We start from the raw sequence: 20,503 nt of genomic DNA on the forward strand, positions 1-20,503 counted from the left end.
ATAGTAGAAAACACTAGTGGAGGCTTTGAATAAATTGTTGATGCTCATAATGCATCAGATTAGAAAAATGCAACATGTCAAAGACCCTTGTGATGCTAATATTAAAGAAGACAAGGTACAGCAGTACAGCTAGTTTTTTTAAAACATAGTGTTTCAGTGCTGTACAGACGTTCTATGTCGTTATCCGTTTCTCTGAGATACAAATGTACCAACTTTACACCTTTTATTTTTTAACATATTCTCATTTTGTTGATCATTAATGAACATTTCTGTACCGTGGGTGTTATCGAGTTATTGGAAACGAGAAATTTTGTGTTTGAATTGAAAGTGACGATCTCGAGCAGTTGAATGGGTCAAAGTTCAAGTATATTTTCCTCTAGAGGAATTATCACTTTTTGACGTCACTACTGTGGTATTATGCCTTTTTTTTAGAATGGCTCAGGATGACATATATATAGTTACAGAACAAATCATGCTTAACATGAGGTTCAGCATGTAGTGCGAGACCACAGCAGACCGATTACAGACAGAGCTGCAAAGGGTGGATGAGTACAGTCAAGCTGTCCTGGTGAGTACAGTCAAGCTCTCCTGGTGAGTACAGTCAAGCTCCCCTGGTGAGTACAGTCAAGTCCCTGAAGTGGATTTCTAACCTATCCTGTTGACGCACTAACTCCTTCATGAGCTAACATGAGGTTCTGAAGAGTCTGATTCCGATCCTGACCTAGACAAAAAAAACCCTGACAATGTAGGTTGAGGCTGGATTATTACCACCCCTGTCTTTGTTTTTAAATGCAATTAGAAGAGGAAAGTCAAGCACTATTAATCAAACAATCTCAGTCAATCAGGGTGTTCATAAACCAGGTGCGTACTGCACTAAATATCACGTTGGGGTCACTATGTAAGGTAGGAACAATAGGTTAGTTTATAATTTGAAGTATACTTTAATGTAATTAGTTCCAATTCAGAATATTATTGAGGTTCTAGAGGTTGAGGAATTAGTGATGAACACCCACAACTGGACACGAAATACAGAAATATTAAAGACAGAAATATCAAACTCAGAAATAAGCCTTTTGATGTGTGCTTAAGATCTAGAGCTAATAACAGCATCACACTAGCAGCATACAGCTGTAACCACAGAATGACAGGAAATGAGTTTAAACAGCCTTATATGTCTATCAGCCTACACATACCATTAAAGCATAATTCTAAACATGTTAATATGTACTTAACTAAAATATAGCAGGGTACCTTAAATGCTCTTCAAATGTGTCATGCATACTTCAATAACAATGCATAACAAACTTGCTAAGATAAAAATAATTAAACAAATGAATGATTCTCATAACTCCTCCCCATCTCTGGCTCAACTCCAACTCCAATGTTACATTTACTTGTATTATACAAATATATACTGCGACAGGGTAGTGTCACTGGCAAAGCTGTTACCAGGAGGGAGAGAGACTCAGACACGAGAAGCTGCAGGTTAAGCGCCACTTTTAATAACATGAAAATAAACAAAAACAAACAAATTGCAAAAACACAGCTGCACCTTCGCCCTTCAATATCACACGGCACTGCACAGTACACATCAACAACACCTTCACCAACATTAACACCAGTGATGTTCCCCTTTTTATACACCTGTGGCTGGAGCCTAATTAATCATCAATTATTCCATTATGGCCCCAACCACATTCCCACGTGTATTCTGGCAGGGAGGAATTTAACCCAATTCCCTGCCAACGCAATATTATCCCCCCCACACACCCACACATTACACCAGCAAGGCTTCCGTCCTGCCACGTATACATTTATATTTATTTGAGCCTTCACTGGGACCAGTGCAGCAAGATACTAGTTTGCATGAAGGGACTATTTATAAGATGGGGTTCAAATGTCATTGTGGACCTTTTCATAGTTGCATGTAATGCCTTACATGTGGCAGGGTTCTGTTTGAAGTCGCCGTTTGAATGGTTAGAGATCAAAATCAAGTGCAATTTGTTGTTTTGTTACCCCTTGTAATAACTAAACTAGGCAATATTTCTTCCCTAACTTTTTTTTCAAGGTAATAATATCAAGATCATCTATTTCACACAACTCATTAAACTGTTTCTGATTCCAGTTCCTTATGCCACTCCATTTTTTGGTCCCTGCATAGTATTTGCCAAGACCATTATTTATCAGCATGACCATATTCGTGCAAAGGACATTCTTTAGAACAAAGTTATTGAATGTAACATAATCTGGAGAGCACTGGGAAGATTGCTCGAGGCTGAAGGACTTCTACATTGTAGGTCAGCCAGAAGCTCGAGTGTTGATTTTATACTTGGCATCCTTCAATATTTGAGCTTGGTGCAGATACACCCACTCCAATCATTAACATATTATACCTCAACAATGAGCCATGGTTCTTAGTGTTTAAGGAATATGAGGTTTGATCTTATTTGAGATATCCTGTTTAATTATTTGTTTTAATAAGAATTAATGAAAAACATCTATTCTAAATGAGTTTTGAAGAATGCAACACGCTTTGTAAAAAAAATTAAGCACAATTCAGGTTACATTGCTATATTATCAGTCGATGGTTAGCACATTTCCTGTTTCAGAATTAGGTGCTTTCTGTTTGTCAAACTTTTAAGCTTTCCGTGTCAGAAAAGATGATACATTCAAATGCAACAGATATATATATATATATATATATAGCTTCTTTAGACCGTTTAACTTTGAACACAGTTCTTTGGTGGCTACAACTCACCTGACAACAAAGGATGGGTTTGGTTTTTAAACAGGATGGTACCTTTATGTTTATTTGTTCAGCTAATCCAGTTTACTGACTTTAAATGTAAACCCAAAATCACAGATTTATTAGACTTTGTTTTATTGCTTACCATATTCAGGGCCATACACAGTTTTTTACCTTCACACAGGCAGCTATTATCTGAAAACCTTTCCTTTTATACCTGCTTGGCCCATTATATTATGAACAGGTGTATTAACTTAACTGACTGTCAATCAGTGCTCTGGATAGCTGAGGCATTCTGGGAGATGTACAGCAGTTTGTCATTCCTCATTTAAACAGTAAGGACTACATTTATTTTTACCACATCCACCCCCCCGAGCTCAGACCCATCGGGATAAGTGACCTTAGAGAAGAGGCAGTAAACTCTGGAGAGGCCATCAGCATTCCGTAATTTTGCCCCGTCTCTGTGCTCTATAGAAAAGTGAAATGGTTGAAGACTTAAAAACCACCTAGTTACCCTGACAGTTTTTCTGCTTGTTCTGATGCATCCAGGTAAGGAGGGGGGGGGGATCTATAACTGATTTAAATGGTCTTCCTAACTAATAAGATTTCAGAGCTTCTTATGGCCACTTAATGGCAAGACACAGAGGCTGTTGTGCTAACTTCTGACCCTAAAGCACATGAACTAACAGGCCCATTCATAATAACTCTTCACTTAAGTTCATGAGTTAAGAGCTATTTTCCCTGCAACACTTTTCAGTTGTATCCACCCCTCCCTATCATTAAAAACAAATCAGCACTAAATAAAGAACATCACCATGGCAACTTACAACACCTGGTGTGTGTCACAATTTCATGACCAATTAGCTTGTAACCCTCTAACAAAAACAAGACTTTCACCATTAGCAAAACAACATTTTCACAAGTGTCTAACTGTTTTGCTGTTGGTATTTGAGTTTTTTCAGACTTTCACACTTCGGTTCACTTATTCTGTTGTAGCTACAAATTTGATGGAAGTTTCTGGTTTCCCCATTTAGTTTCTGTGTTCTGTGGAATAAAGCAGGTAAAATATAGAAATATTGAGTGAATAATCTAATCCAGAGAAATAAGGTGGTGGCCTCTGTAATAAACAGAAACAGCATTATCACCAGGGGCCTGCCGCCTTCACACGAGTTGCACACTCTTTACAACAACCATCTGGTCACATCCTTTTTTCTCTCAATTTCTATCATCTTCAATACTATTTACATATTTTTACAATACATGATATTACTCTTTTTTGTAATATAATTACATGTATGCACATTCTTGCATAAACCGTTATCCCAACCATTATGTTGGAATGCATACCTGCTATTTTACTTTCAGGGTTCACAGGAAATCTGCACTACTAGTGTGATTGCGCGCTCTGCTGAACCCATTCCGCTCCAACTCCTCCTAATTCAGCAGCTTTAAGGGATAGTCCTGCATTCGGCTGATATAAATCCACCCGCTTAGATATGGAAGTTAGTTGATCTGACCAGTGGCATATATAAATATTCCCAGCATTTTAATATTTTTTTAAAATCGATATTGATTGTGCACACATCACCTCCTCACATTTAGATTATTCACAGCTTCATACATAACTGTCCCTCCTCAGCTGAGCACAGTACACCCTCTACCCCCCAAACCCTCTGAAACATTTCCAGTTGGTGCACCAGCCAGTAAAGATTAAAGACCCATGCACACTGTGAGAGATGTTGGTTTGTCAAAGTTCCTTTCTTTAATTAGATCAAAAATTAGGTTATGGAATTTTTTAATTTGTGTGTAGTAAGTGGCTTATATTTATATTGGAACAAATTGGAAAGTATGATTCAAACACAATTTAAGCACATTGATTGTATTGGCACTTTTTCAGTTAAATGATTTGTAAAATTCTATATTGTTTAGAATTTATATTTCAGTTTACCATTTAAATGTTAGACTTTTATAATCTTGTAATACCATATCAAGGTGTAGTAGTGAAAGTATGGTAAAGCTTTGTTGTTGAGTCACAGATAATGGTATAGGATTGTGAAATACATTGAACCTTTTTTAACTGACCATGGTAATCTTTTATACTCGAGATGGGTATAAAATGTAATCTTCCCAGTGAGATTCTCTTGTGCTTCAATTTAAAGTTGCCAACAGTACCTGTCATCAAAACAGCCAAATATCATATGACTGCAGTGTATTAGTCTCTTGAAGGATAGGAAAAAGATTCAAGGTCATACATTTAAATGAAAGGCCTGTCTTGCAGGATTTTTGTTCGAAACCACAAACATATAACAAATTCATATTTAAGGAATATGAATAGGGCTTCTGTTTTTCGGGTGTTATTAATTGTATTTTCCGGTGCTTATTTTGAGCTATTTTCGAGTTTTATGTAAATCGTTTTTTTCGGGGCTTTCGTTTTTGATATACTGTATGAAATCTTTATGGTTACTTTGTAAAATGCTTAAGCGTTTTTTTTTTTCTGTCAAAATATGTATAGTAACTTGACAGTACTTGCACACTTAAGTTGTACCTTCTTTCCTTTGCTGTTTTCCACAACGAAATCCCTATGATCACAGGCACATTCTTCGGGTATAGGCATTTTTGTACATTTTGCCACAATTCTGTTTTAAATCCTCTGTATTTTAACTGTAATACAGCTTTAAATCCCGCTAACAAGCCTCCATCCTGATTGTAATATCGTTTTAAATCTCGCAAGACGAGTCTCCAATAGAAATGTAGCCATGTGCTGTCATTCAGTAGTTGGGGCGGGTTTAAAGTACTGAGAACGAATCAATGATAGATGCAAATCAGGAAGGTGGGACATTGCCCAGCAGCACTGAGAAATGTAATTATTATTATTTTTGTACTGGGTTTTACTTTTTAATGGTAAAAGGGTAAAGTCAACGTGAATAGATTAACCATTTCCACAGTTTTTCCGGTGTTTCCTGGGGTTCATTGGCTATTCACCGATTTTATTTGTTTTTGTATGGGGGGGGGGGGGGGGGGGGGGGGTTTATCGGGTTTTATCGGTTAAAACCGAAAATCAGAAGCCCTAAATTATAAATAACAGAAGTAGGTCTGTCTTGACCTTCTTAAAATGCTTTGACTTCCTGCAACGCCATTTCAGTTCTTTCTTTCTTTACACACCAAGGAAATATAAATTATGGGTAACACCAACCAGTTGACTTGTCAAATAGCAAAGTGACAGTCGACCTTAAAAAAAGGAATTGCACGTCACGTGAAGTAATTGTGAAGCACAGACTTTCAGACAGACGGAAGCGCAGTTGCGGCCAAACTATCATCATATAAATGAAATTTTAGAACATTCATAAATAGTTTTCAAAAATGGTGCACAACCAGGAAAGTGTTATAGAGCAGCAGAGATGATCAAATACATTTATTTATTTATATTTAAAGTAGCGACTACTTTACCTATTTTTTCCTCAATTATTCGACTGTGAAATGAGTGGTCGTTCCACCTCTAAATGAAGAAAAACATGCAACAAAAAGAAAGAAAAACTTTATGGAGAAAAAGATTAAAAGGAGTGTGATGGGTGCAGTTAAAATCCAAAGCGACTTAGAGACCAGGGGGTGAACTATGCATCAACAACTGCTGCTGCAGAGTCACTTGCAATATGACCTCGGTTTTACGTCTCATCCGAAGGACGGATGAGTTATCCCCATGTATTTCTGTTTTTGCATGAATGGATATTTGGCCCGTTTTGAAGGCATCAACATATTTTACATTTGAGTCCATTATTAAAAATAAAGAAATAAAAAAAATACATAACTTCGTAGCACTCAATCAGAAGACATTGCAGATGAACATTCCAGTGCACCCCTAGTGGACATTCTTTATACTTGCCTCCTTACAGAAATCCCACCTTGCTCAGGCTTACAGTCCCAAATGGGAATTTATTATTATTATTATTATTTATTTCTTAGCAGACGCCCTTATCCAGGGCGACTTACAATCGATACCACTGGCATGACGGACTTACAAACGACTTAAAGTGTAGATAGCTTTCCATACCTTTACCTGTACAATTATTGGCTAAATCAAGTGTTTTTATTTATTAATTTTTTTTGCAAATACTCAAACACTATGGGCTAGGACCTAGAGGAGCTTCCTCGCTTGGTCTGAGAAACAGGTACCCATGACAGCACAGAGGTTCCACGTGGTTGGAACAGAAAACATATAGGACAGGGACGGCCTCTACTGCTCGGAAGACCGTGTTCTAGTGGCCTGGGTTGTCTGCTTCTCAAGGGGCAGAAAGGTCTCGGAACTGGAAACAGAAAGTGTCCTCGAGGGTTGTGCCAGGCGAAGGAACCTGTGAATAAGAAGACAGTTATAGGCCAGAGCTGCGAGAGTTGAGCTTGGCTAGTAGAGACAGGATTAGGATAGAGCCTATGTAAATGGAAAGTACAGGTGTGGCCAGGGGTACCCTCTGGCTTCCCGTGAGCACCTCTGCCATATTGGCAGATGGGCTGGGGGAGTGAGCTACACTGCCCCCCCAGATGGAGCCCTGTGCATTTGCTTTGCGGTGTAGAAGGAAGTGGAGGAGTAGGGAGGAGGACGAGGAAAAGACAAACGCAAGACGAAACCTGAGAGCTTTCATAGGAGAGTATAGATTGACAGGTGAGATAGCCAAAGAGAGTTCCTACTCGCCCCCCACCTCCCCCCTCCCCTCCTCCCCCCCCGAAACTGATGTTTCAGCAGGCGTGTACCTGGAGTCAGGAATAAAATATGGGATTCAGGGGCGAGGTGGACCTTTCGCCTGGAACTGTGCGCACTAACTTGGCCAGAGTGGTGGGCAAAGGCTGCATCGAAGCAGAATTGAGGTAAGGATAGGAATCACAGTGGGAAAGAGGTCCTCTCCTGCACCCCCCCCCCCCCCCCCCCCGAATTATTCCTTAAGGGGGTCACTCCATTCGTAATAATAACAATAACACTATGTAACACAATTTTTGTTCCTGGGTCGTAAGTGTTATTTCCTAATTGCTTATGCCTCAAAAGTATAGAAAATGGCTATTATTCCCCACAAACTTTGCTTTTGTGACCAGGACAGTGATATTTTGAAATTTACCTATTTCCAATGAGAAAACGGGCAAATTTGTGTCTTTTCGTTCACATAAAGTCAGAAAAAAACAACATATGAATCCAAATTAACATGTATTTATACTAAAGTAATACAAAAATGACTACAGAAGATTAAGAAGTGAGTAGTTTTTCGAGATTTACGATTATACTGTAAATCACTTTCACGAATCAGCCCCCAAATGTAGTCTCCCATCATGTTCTCGTTATACTGTCTTTGGTAGCGGCGTTCAAAGTCCAGTATATCCTGGTGGAAGCGCTCGCCTTGCTCCTCCGAATACGCTCCCATGTTCTCCTTGAATTTATCAAGATGAGCATCAAGGATATTGACTTTGAGGGACATCCTACAGCCCATTGTGCCATAGTTCTTCACCAGAGTCTCAACCAGCTCCACATAGTTTTCGGCCTTGTGATTGCCCAGGAAGCCCCGAACCACTGCGACAAAGCTGTTCCAAGCCGCTTTCTCCTTACTAGTGAGCTTCTTGGGGAATTGTTACACGGTGTTATAATAATAATAATAATAATAATAATAATAATAATAATAATAATAATAATAATAAAACTCCCATTTCCATTTGAAGTATCAAGTTGAACTATTTGCCATATATAATTTTATAAACTTAAATATGTATAATATAGTGCTTTTATCACTATTACTGTTTTCTCATTAAACTAAAAGAAAAAAAAAACACTCTAACACCTAAACAGCGACTGTACATTCCTTTTGCAATTCGTGTCCAAGTTTAACTAGATGTACTATGGTTTGGTTTAACTATAACCATAAGTATTGCGATGTTTACACTTAATGTCTATAATTTAGCATACTTTTAATGTATTGTAGTAATATACAGTATATTATTCTGGTCTCATATCTGAATAAGTTGTTTTAATTAACGCTGTTGAAAACCGGGACTTTATAAGTTTTGGGAAAAATGTCGGGACACGGAGACAGTCACTGATCACCCATTACAGCTGTGCTTCAGTTCTCCTCTTTGGACCAACACAGATGTATCCAATTCCTATTCAATAAACTCACATCCTTATTCACACACTGGGCCACAGATCTGATGATGTTCCTTTTCACTCAAAGGTTTTCTCTGTTTATGGAACAATAAGAACAATGGGTTTGAATGCATTTGGTCCCCTGATAGCTCGAGTACACACGCTTGTCTATATGCTTTTCGAAACTGGCGCCGCCACGCCCTGCAGTTTTTAAGTAGCCAATTACTTTTCTACAAAGAAACCCAGCCTCGTTTAATTAAAACACAGAGCTTCTATGTTGCAAAGACTACACGGCGATGATACCAGGGCAGCATTAAGTAGTGTTCCGTCGTGCCAGTGGTATTATATGGCAATTTAAGAACCGCGTTTTCAAACCAGAAACTTGGTAAGTAAATTGTAATAAAGTTTATTGAGAGATTTCTTTCTACCATCAATAAAGAGCTACTTGTCTGTTAGAGACTAATCGTAATATTTTTCCAGAATTTGTTTTTACTGTAGGCTACGTCATAAACTGTATAACTGTATTGTCAAAGTCAAAGACCCTAAGTTACTAGTTATTAACGATAACATCAGACTACGGAATACTTTATCGTGACATCAGTCTGTTTTTAACTATCGTTGTGTTAACCGCTGGGTCCTAGCGCCGAAATTCAGCTTTCATGGATCTGTTTATAATCTCGTTTGTAATTAAGGCACTGGCTGAGTGATCAGTTTTTCTTAAAATGGAGTAAAATGTTTTACTATACCGTTGCACCTTTTAGATAGAGATAGTCTGCTAGAACCTCTTCTATTTGTAAAGCTAATTGAGTTAGTGTTGTTAAAAAGCTACTCAAATTCTAAAGAAAACGTCTGTGATGTGTAACACCATAGGAGAGGGATGCTATATTCGGTTATACCTTCTTTTAAAGTGAAAAAAAAAACTGGAGCTCAAAGGCCCCATGTAATTTGCTTGTTTTGTATAAAAAGGTGCATCCCTCTGCCATGTTTTCGATGTGGGTGAAGTATTGTTTTCCACTTTAAAATTATAACGTGCTGTTTGTTTTTAGTCGAAGTTTTTCAACTGAAATGTAGATATTTATTTACTGTTATTCAGCATACTGTTAGCCTACATAAACCTGCACATGTTACACAAACAATACAACTTTTTTTTTTTTTACAAAGAGTAATACTAGGGGATATTTCAGGGAAGTATTTCAATATTTGTAAATAATTAATATAAACGTATTTGATATTATTGCAACAAAATATAGTTCGGGAGTATTGAAACATGTAATAGATTTGTAAATTATTGGCACATTAAAAACATTATAAACTCGCATATAATATATTTCTCTCAAGGCTTTATTTTGGCGATTATGAAATTGCACAGACCGCACATGCACAGCTGTAGCAAATACATGCTCAAGTTTACATGCAAATTAAACAATTGGGATTTATTTGTTTGTTTTAGAAACGTGATTTGTGAATGTCAATGTGGGTTTAACGTGTTTGCGCCTCAATACGGTAGGTATAAACGTAACCTACATGTTAAAAATTAGGTTAATACATTTTTATAGCGAGAGAAAATGTATATGGGATAATTCATGCTTATTACAGTTTACATGATAAAAACGGCTTTTAAGAAACAAGGATAGTTTCCATCAACCGTCTATTGCATGAATTGTGACTTACCTTCTAAAAAACATATCGTTCCTGTGTTGAGAACTGTATAGAATGTAGCATGCTAGTGTCACTTTTATTTGAGTAGAACTGCGCTTTATTTGTAGAATCACACCCACATCATACTAACCCCAGGGGGCATGTTTTTTTTTAATTTTAATAAGATTTTTTTCCCCCTTATATAGAGTGCCAAAAACGCGAGTCTGGAGCCCAGAGCAGCCTTGCAGAATCTGGTCACCCACAGTCACCGTAGAGCCACTGTTTCATTTACCACAGGAGCCTATTAGTATTCGGGAATGTCCTCACCCAACTCGGAGAAGAAAAGCCGGTGGAATTTTGGAAGATCTGTGTCCAAGAAAAACGCACAGGACAGGAGACAGTCAGCCCTGGAGATGACTGAGAATGCAGATAACAAGCAATATGAACCCATACACCCACTGGGTAACAGTCAACAGCCTCCGTCCCTGGAAGTGCAAGCAGGTCTAGGCAGGAGCCTGGACGAGGAAGTGTTTGTGGATACAGGGGTTTCACACCCCGTCTCACCTGTTCCAAGAGTAAACCTGGATCCCAGGGTATCAATCTACAGTGGCAGGCGACCCATTTTCACCCGGACCAACATCCAAGGACGGGTTTACAACTTTCTGGAGAGACCCAGTGGTTGGAAATGTTTCTTTTACCATTTCACTGTGTGAGTACATGCTGCTTAATCTTTTTGTAGTACAATCTTAATCCCCCCTACGCACCTAATTAAAGTGTCATAACTTATCGGTATTCTATTGTTAGTCCTTTTTACTAGACTACCCATCTTTTTTTTTTTTGTAGGTCGATGCCAGTTTTAAAACGGTTATAATTTATTAAAACCTTTTTAAGGAACTTTTTGTGGGGATGTTTAACATGATTTCTCAACTAAATATATGCAATAAAAACTCTCAAGGCACAACGGTTGGGTTATTGGCAAGTGAAGTAACATTGAACCGTGTTAAACCCCCACAACACTGTTTAATATTACTTCACTTGTGGGGGTGGGGGGGCAGGACTCCCCTGGGTCCTAAACCCTACTAAGTACAGACGGGGATTGCAGTAATCACAGACCGGCCATGAATTTTGTAGACATTAAGCTGACAAAGGGATTTAACAGTAGAATACGGGAGAAAATCTGTACCGGAAAAAGGGTCCAAAAAACTTACATTTGATTTTCACTAATCTAAACCCAGGTGTAATTTAATTGACCTATAATCGAACAATTCACTCATAATGAAATGCATGCTTCAGAAAGAAAATGTTAACATGTTTCTTGATAATAGATTTGATGCTGTATTAGAGTTTTATTATACACCAGCGCAACACTTACTTTTTTCCTAAACACAATTTTTGCTGAAATGAACAATAATGTTATCATGTGTGCAACATCTGTGGCATGAATTTGAACACCAGAACTATAGAAATCACAATGACTGTAGGCTTGGTCTCTGGGGATCAATTGTTCAAACATGACAAACCATGGTAAACTTCAAAAACCTTTGTGTCTCACCACCACCCATCATTAAAAACAAACAACAACAAACAGTGCAATTTACTGAGCAGCCACTTGACTAGGCCTTAACAGCCTCTTTGTACATTCATGGTGTTATTTTTGCCATTTCAAATGTTTCACCTTTAATTCTTTGGAGTAGTGTATTATGATATGACATCACCAGGTTTCAAGAATCTCTGCATGTGTGAATGGAAATTTAGCGAAACACTGTTACTCTTACTGTTTATTTGCATATCAGAAAAAAAATTGTAAACAATAGTAATGTATCTTTCAATTTCCACTTACACCTGAGAGTCATTTTGAGGTCTGGAAATGAGTCATTTAATATAATAAACAGTATCAAAATTACTAATCTACTAAACTTGATTAACACAATAACATCTCTTTAAACAAAGATTTATTGCTGATATTTGAAATATGAAAAACATAAAAAAGACTAGACAAAGCATTTTAGTACAGGTTATGCATTACATAAGAACAAGAACATTTACAAATGAGGAGGTCATTCGACCCATCTAAGCTCGCACGGTTCCTAGTAGCTGATTTGATGGCCAAACTTTGACAAGTTGAGTTTTCAAGGATCTAAGTGCTTCTGCTTCAACATTATGACTAGGTAGCCTATTCCATACCCTCACAACTCTTTGTGTGAAGAAGTGTCTCTTTCCCACTGTCCTAAGTCTATCTCTACTTAATTTTCCACTGTGTCCTCTAGTCCTGGTTTCTGTACTGCCTGAAAGTAATGGTTAGGATTAAACATTTCAACTCTAAGATTTTAAAAACTTCAATCATGCCCCCTAATTCTTCTTTGTTCTAAGAGAGAGATAGAGTATTCCAGACCACTAATTAGCTCGTCAACTTTATATGAGATGCATTCATGAAAACAACTTTAATTTTCAGCAGAAAACTTGTTTGAGTTACTTAGAACTTGCACATTTATAGCTGTCCTACAATTGTGTTCAGTTACACTAACCTACAATTCTGTTTATTGTATTCTTTCATAATAAAGCTTCTGTGAAATCTAATCCCTCAGGAAACAGGCCTTCTTGGCATTCTAGTTTTAGTACATACCTCAAACAGAGACTCTGGCTAGCTTCAGTCTCTATAAAAACTTCCCCTCACACCTCTGCAAGGTCATGCAGTTCCTGGAATGTTTGTGATGTGGATGAAGTTAAGACCACATTCACTTTACCTAGAATTTGAGCTGGATTTGACTCCAGATGAAAGGACAATAGAATTGTGCATTATCCATGTTGCCCCGGTTGGCATAATTTAGAATTCTATGAAAGGATAATTATATAACAAAGACTTTTAAACTCCTTTTTCTAATTTAGACAACATTCTCCCAATTAACTTATTACACTACAAATCGTCTTTTTGACTCCCATTTATCCTGTCGCTACTTCATAAAATCCCTTCCTGTGCAGCTGGTGCACGTATAGCTGCTAGTGAATATAGTGTGTGATTAAACATTTCCCTGAGGGAAATAGAAAAGAGAAAAACACTGCCAGCTTGTTTATAGCTGGTATGCAGAAACACTGGTAATAAGAACATTAACTAACAAGAGGAGGCCATATGACTGTGGAACCCATTCCATACCCTCACCACTGTAAAGAATGTGTCTCCTTCCCTCTGTCTATAATACATATCTCTGATCTGCAGAACTGGCGTCTGAGCAGCCTTGCAGGGTCTCCTGTATGCATTTTATTGATGTGTGTGTGTGTGTGAGAGAGGATTGGAAATAACACTGATTTCCCAGATCAATGCTACTCCGTTTAAAGGTAAAATAAATCAGTTGTATGAAACTAAATAATTCTCGCCTGTGATCGTTCATGTTGTTAGCAGTAGTAATTAGCTAACCCATAACAACGCAATTGTCAGCAGGGAAGCTCACGCAGGTGTAGCGCAAGAGACTAATAATCAAATTGGTCTCAATCTCTTACTTTTACTCACACATTGATGACGCAAAAAGCCCTTGTGAGAAACTACAGTGTCTAGAAGCATGTTTAATGGTCTTTAAAAAAGAACCAGGATGAGCTAAACTTAAACACACACAAAAAAAAATAAACAAACAATTTAAGAAAAACTGAAGCCATTTACTCTAGCTTTGTTAAAAAGCCAGTGTGTTTGCTAACATGAATGCAGGGAGTGCTTTCTGCAGGAAGTACATAATCCTTCATTATTCCATTGATTCCTGTTATGCTACAGTGCAGTTGAGATAGTAGGGACAGCTATGTTTGTTGGCTTCTTTCATGTATTGAGTAGATACTGTAACAACAAGCTGGCTGGCACACTAGCTTTCTTTTAGGTGTTTGGTTAACTAGGGCAGGGTTTCCTAATCCTGGTCCTGGGGGACCCCTGTATCTGCTGGTTTTCATTCCAACTGAGTTCTCAATTATTAGTTTAGTTAAGGGTTTGATTAAGTAATGTGCTTAATTAGACCTTTTTAATTGTTCTCGGCTCCTAAAAAGTTGCTGATTTAATAGACTGTAGATGTACATCACAGTCCAGCCCCTCTGGCTACATTATCTATAGGACAAGGAGAATCCAGTAAATGCAACACAGCCTTTAAAAAACATTATTGAGTCAAGCAAGCGCTTCTGTTTAGTCAGATACTTGCAGCTTGGCAAGGAGGGGAGCTGAGAGCTGTGGTTACATGTTGGCATCTCTCTGATCCCAGCCCTGCCTTGGGATTTAGATTTTGCTTTGTTTCTTTAACGATGATGAAATTCCTTCCAGTAGCAAGTTTAGTAGTCATTGATCGCTCAGTAGCTCTAGGCTTCCCTACAATGGCCCCATGACCAACCTTATTAGAAAACGTTCTTCAGTGTACTAATTAAGCTACAGTATATACAACCATACTTTACTAAAAATGTGGCAAGTTTGGGTTGCAAAGGCCAAAAATATGCTTGACAAGTTTATTTTGGGAGGGGAAGTGCTGCAATTGTTTTGTTAAAGGTGCAAAATTTAAGATAAGGAAGGTTTTAAAAAACTGGGAATGGAGGGAACGCAGCTCAAAATGGCCCTTTTCTGTTTGTTGTAGTCAATAGCCATATAAAAACCTATTTCATATTATTCACGTTGATCTTGTACTGCTACAGATAGCTGTTCTATTAAGTATACAACTTTGCAAAACCATAATAAGTCAAGTAATTTATGCAAATGTCTTCAGTGTAATGTTAGTAGCTTTCTATAGATAGAAATATACAAAAAATGTAAATGACAAACATTTCAACTAGATCTTTTTTCAATATCTTCAGTTTCAATGTGTTTGAAAAAAAACAGTTTATTTTTAGTATTTTAAATGCAGCTCTGTCGAGTGTTTAATAGTTCTGGATGAGCTTTCTTATAGACATTATTGAGTTATCTTTATCATATAGATCTCCAATAGTTTACTATGGAGAAGGGGGTGGGTTCCCAGAGGGATGAGGCAGCCGGTATTTTTGAACATCATCATAATAATAATATATTTTATATTTATATAGTGCCTTTCATAGTGGACCACCATCACAAAGCGCTTTACAGAGGTACGCTGTGAACTGTGCATTATGTGCAGAGTCATTTAAAATAGGACATTGATTTAACATCTCATCAGTAGGATGGGGCACAAGGGTCACACAGTGAGAGAGTCAGTGTCTTTTAATGTGGATGGGGCTTCCCATCCACGCTGCTAAACAATACAAAATAATAACAAAACACGGCTCCACCGCTATTTATAAACAAACCATAACAATAATTAGTAAATAATAATAATAATAAATAATAACTACAACAAAACAATAAACTGCACAGGGGCGGAGGGTTACCCCTTTTCTATAAATAAACACATGTACAAGGCTCCTTGCCCTGTCACATGGGGGTATAGAGCTAGGGCAGAGGTGTGAAATAACAACAAACTCCCAAGTCCCATGCCAAAAAAAATGTCCGGCTTCATTGAAGTCAATTTCTCACTCCACCACCCTAAAGACACTTCCTGTGCATCAGGTATTACTGCCCCCACCTGAACCTCAAAGTGCCACTTATATGGGATCAGAAGGGGTCTTAAAGCATGTTGCACAGAAAATCAAAGTGAATAAAAAGATAATTCCGGAAAATCTTATTCGTCGCTACTTGAAGATATATGCCCTGCATTTGACTTTAAGAGATCACTTGATTGGATTACATAAACATTAATATTGTTGTTGTTATTATTATTATTATTATTATTATTATTATTATTATTATTATTATTATTATTTGTTTATTTAGCAGACGCCTTTATCCAAGGCGACTTACAGAGACTAGGGTGTGTGAACTATGCATCAGCTGCAGTCACTTACAACAATGTCTCACCCGAAAAATGAACCGGGGACCTCCTGGTTACAAGCCCTTTTCTTTAACCACTGGACCACACAGCCTCCTATGCTAACATTGACATGACTCTTTGGAAAAGAAGCGATTGGTTACTGAGGACTTTTAAAATAACTCAAATTACCGGATGCCTCATGCTCTGCTATCCTGCCTTCTCAGTGCTGTAAAGAATCTCTGCTTTTTACTCGATTGTCACATTTTCAGTGTCTGCTTTCCTTTACATGTCCAAACGTGCCGGAAGTGTGGTAATGAAATATCTTCAAGGAACAATCCGTTCATTAGAAGCATTCAAAAAGAAAATGAATATAATGTTCATCTTTTAAACAGGACCTACGACATGACAAATTATTTTGTTAGCCCTATGTACTTTAAGGTGTAGGTCAGTGCACAAGTCCACCACTCTTGCTTGTTAAAATATTTAACTGCAGTATTTGCTGGGGTTGGGGGTGTTGGGTTTAAGCGCTAGCCTGCCAAGAATATCCACAACCTTATCTGCTGTAGTGTGTTCATCAAAAGTGTGTTCAGTGTGTTAGTTATTTAAAAAAAAACTGGCAGCTGCTAAGATGTTCCACTGCTCGTGGTAACAGCTAAGATGCATTCCAGAATGGTGTAGGGCTCTTATCGGTGCACATTTCTGATATTGCAGCTCTGCTTCTTAAACGTTGCATTGCTTATGTTTATTTTAGTAGAACCTGTGGTTGATCACGCACCTTTAAAAATAATTGTAGTTTAAAAAAAATAAATAGAAAAACCTTACCTATTGGACACTTCTATATTTAAATGACCAGTTTTAAAAGAAATATGCGAACAGTAAACATATTTTCTTTATTTAAAATTATATCTGATGCTACCCTTAGTTTGTATGAATGCTTTCAGTATTGGATTTGTCTGAGCATTTTACCTGGAGTCTTCTTTCCTGTCAGTAACTGTTTAATGGCTTCTTTCCTGTAAATAACCAGTCAGATGCTTTCCCTATTGACTGACATGCAATGCCCAGAAGACAATGCTGAGGTGAAATGAGCCAGGAAGTTAAAGTTTAACACATTTCCTGTGAAAAACCCAGAATGTTGAAACTTCCTTTAACCTAAAGTAGCAACAGATACTATGATAAAAAATACAAAAATTATGTCATAAAAGCTTAATCTGATCAAAACTGACTTTTCTCCAGGGCCTTTATAGAACAACTGAAGGTAATCTAAACAAAAAAAAATAAAATTGGCTCAGCAAACATGAATACTATTGCTGTTGAATATTTTATGAATGGGAGGTTTTGTTTTGTTCCCTTATCCTTTTATGATGTTTTATCATTCTGAGTGGTTCTTTTGGCAGTTAATGTCCGATCACTAGATGGCTCATACCTCTCTACAGACATGTCTAGCCTCCAGTTACACTCAGAATGATTGCAAACATCAAAAAGGTAAGGGGGCAGTAATAGAAAACTAAGAAAAAGACTTTCAAAGCTACTTGATCTACGCTGAGTGAGTCTCTCTGTGTAATTAATCACATTTAATATTTGAACAGTGTCAATATTTAGACCAATTGATTAGGCTAGAAAGTTATCAAAAAATTAATCCTGAGCAAAATGAGTGAAATCATGAGTGACGTGTCCAGTATTATAAAACGTTTTGATGGGTACAATAGCTAAGTCACAAAACACTGTCATAATAAGAAGCTGCAGCTCACAACTGGATTAGTATCATGATACCTGTGAGATGTTTGAGTGTACTTAAACAGTAAAAAATATAGCGTTACATGTCCCCACGTGTTGCTACAACTGTTTAAATAATGTACCTGTAATTTCTTTTCAATGTTAATGTCCTGAACACTTTTTACACTTCTAACTTTTTTTAAAGTCTGTTTCAAAGCTCTTTTCAAAATGTCCGCTGTAGTGCACTGATAGTGTAAGGATTATTGCCCACATTGTCAAACAAGTAACACAGCAGTAACGATCCATGATGTGGAATGGAACAGAAAAGCCAGAGCAGTTTTTTAATAGATTGTGTGTGTGTGTGTGTGTTTTTTTTAATTTTTTTTTTAATTGTGTTCAGTCCTGGCACTAATTATATATATATATATATATATATATATATATATATATAAAAATGTGTGTGTGTGTACTATACACTACTTTGAAAAGTGGACCACATCTTGAGTATTTGTTCCATATTGCTTTGAGAATAAACTAATTAACCTTCTCAAAAACAGTTAAAAGGGGCTTATTGAACTGCAAACTTGACTTCAATAATCAGAATGGGCTTTTAAAAAATGTGCCTTAACAAAACCTTCCTTAACCCAGTCCTGACCCTTTTCCATTCCCAGTGCTGTCCAGTTTAACTTTAGCTCTTTTCTTTGCCCCCAGAATGCTTTGTTTTTATTCTTATACACACACACACAAAGAGAATTCTAGTTGAACATAAAAATCACCTGCCATAACACTGTAAATAGGGTGTAAGGATGGCACTGCCTTAATGTGACGAGTCTGCAAGGTGTTTAAATTGTTTTGGGCCAAACAACTTAATGAGTTCTCTTTAGCGAGCACTCTCAAGTTGTTTGTTTTTCAGTGTTGTAACACCATTTTTTTCTCTTAAATGGTCATTTATCAAAGACTGAAGTAAATGCTATGAATATCTGTCCATTGAGACTTCATTGTTGAGTATCAGTAGTTTGTATACATGCCTACATAGAGGATGTCTATTGAATATCAGTTGAATCAGTTATGCGAGCAATAGCCCATATCCACAAAAGTATTTTTTGTATGTTTTTTCTTCAACCATATAGGCTATATGAAAGGCAGGCAGGAAATGTACATCGGTACAGTATGTGACTGGATTGTATGTTAGCTCTGCTGGTTCGTGATACTTTGCAATACACTGTACATGTAAACCGTGCCATATATTTCATGTTCTGCAATTTACACTCTATAGATAAGTGTGTCGTAGGTCTTTGCCATCTGTTGTTTCTTTACGGTTTGGCAGATTGATACAATAAGTGATGTCGAGGGTGACACTAATAAAGACACACACATAATGCCTTTCATCAGTGAAGTGACAGCAGGCATAATGCACCTGTTTGTGTATACATGCTGGAAAAACAGCAAGTGTTTTGTTCATTTACAGAATGGTGTTATACAATGGGGAAACAGAGCAAGCGGGGGCGGCACATTCAAATTTCAAACTACGCAGAAACACGGAGCACTTAGCTTAAATGTGTTTTAAGCTACTGGTTGTCTTTGTTGAACCGAATACTGTTTTGTTGTTACCTGTATTTTTACTTTCATCGGCAGACGCGCTCTGGATGCAAGTACAGTGCTGACACTCCTACAATTATATTAAGCGAGGTTTCGTGTAAATGTATAAAGAAAAAAGGCACTGTATATTTTAGCACTAGTACAACAAGCCCATGTACGGAATTAAAATGAAAGGACATAGAATAGTAATTTTTTTTTGTAACAATTTAATTGGTTTAAAAGCAAACAAATTGGTCGTTCTAAACCAAATAAATCGGTATAAATGCAACAATTGGAATATACGTTTTGAAAACATTCGGCGGGGAAAATGGCTGATTTTCGTTTCATTTTGCGGTACATCGGAAGATTCCATGGTAAAAACAGCCGCGATGCATTGTTGGTAGCGGCAAGAATGCGTGCTCACAGGAACGTAAATTGGAAGACAAATTGCGCTACTGAGTCGACGCTTTTCTAGTGAGACCAGGTTGATAAATCCATAATGTCCAGGTTTTAAAGTTATGAGATGTAATTCTTTTAAAGTTATATCTGGCACTAGATTAACAAAATCTCTCTTTACAAACCATGCTTTTAGATACTGTTGCAATTCCTTAGTCATTTCAACAGCTTATTTCCTGTCTTTCAACCATCCAGCTGTTTCCCCTGAAATTACCTTGGAAATGTAACATATTTCCTGAGAGTAAGGCATGGGAACAGGGCAATGCAGCTTTTATATATCACAGAGTACATGTCAGGGATTTCTGTTTTATATCAAATTAATCAGTTATGTGAGCAGCAGCTATCACATAGTGTATATTGTGTTGTAAAATGAAAGTATTAGCTATGGCCAAAAGCTTTACATCAGCCTATAGAATTAAC

The 20,503-nt window shown here is 37.3% G+C and overlaps 1 protein-coding gene across 3 annotated transcripts in view; it reads left to right on the forward strand.

Annotated features, from left to right (window-relative positions):
* The first annotated feature begins 8,940 nt into the window (after nt 1-8,940).
* LOC117432024 (potassium voltage-gated channel subfamily KQT member 1-like) overlaps nt 8,941-20,503 on the forward strand; it is a 336,879-nt gene continuing 325,316 nt past the window's right edge. For 2 of the 3 annotated variants that reach the window (XM_034053397.3, XM_059002045.1), the window contains exons 1-2: nt 8,942-9,246; nt 10,706-11,208. In XM_034053397.3, the coding sequence (XP_033909288.2) occupies nt 10,817-11,208 (392 nt within the window). In that variant the 5' untranslated portion in view covers nt 8,942-9,246; nt 10,706-10,816. Of the gene's footprint in view, nt 9,247-10,705; nt 11,209-20,503 lie in introns of all 3 variants that reach the window. The other variant, XM_034053396.3, reaches the window with a different exon arrangement.

The sequence above is a fragment of the Acipenser ruthenus genome, chromosome 27, assembly GCF_902713425.1.
Source record: "Acipenser ruthenus chromosome 27, fAciRut3.2 maternal haplotype, whole genome shotgun sequence".
NCBI lineage: Eukaryota > Metazoa > Chordata > Actinopteri > Acipenseriformes > Acipenseridae > Acipenser > Acipenser ruthenus.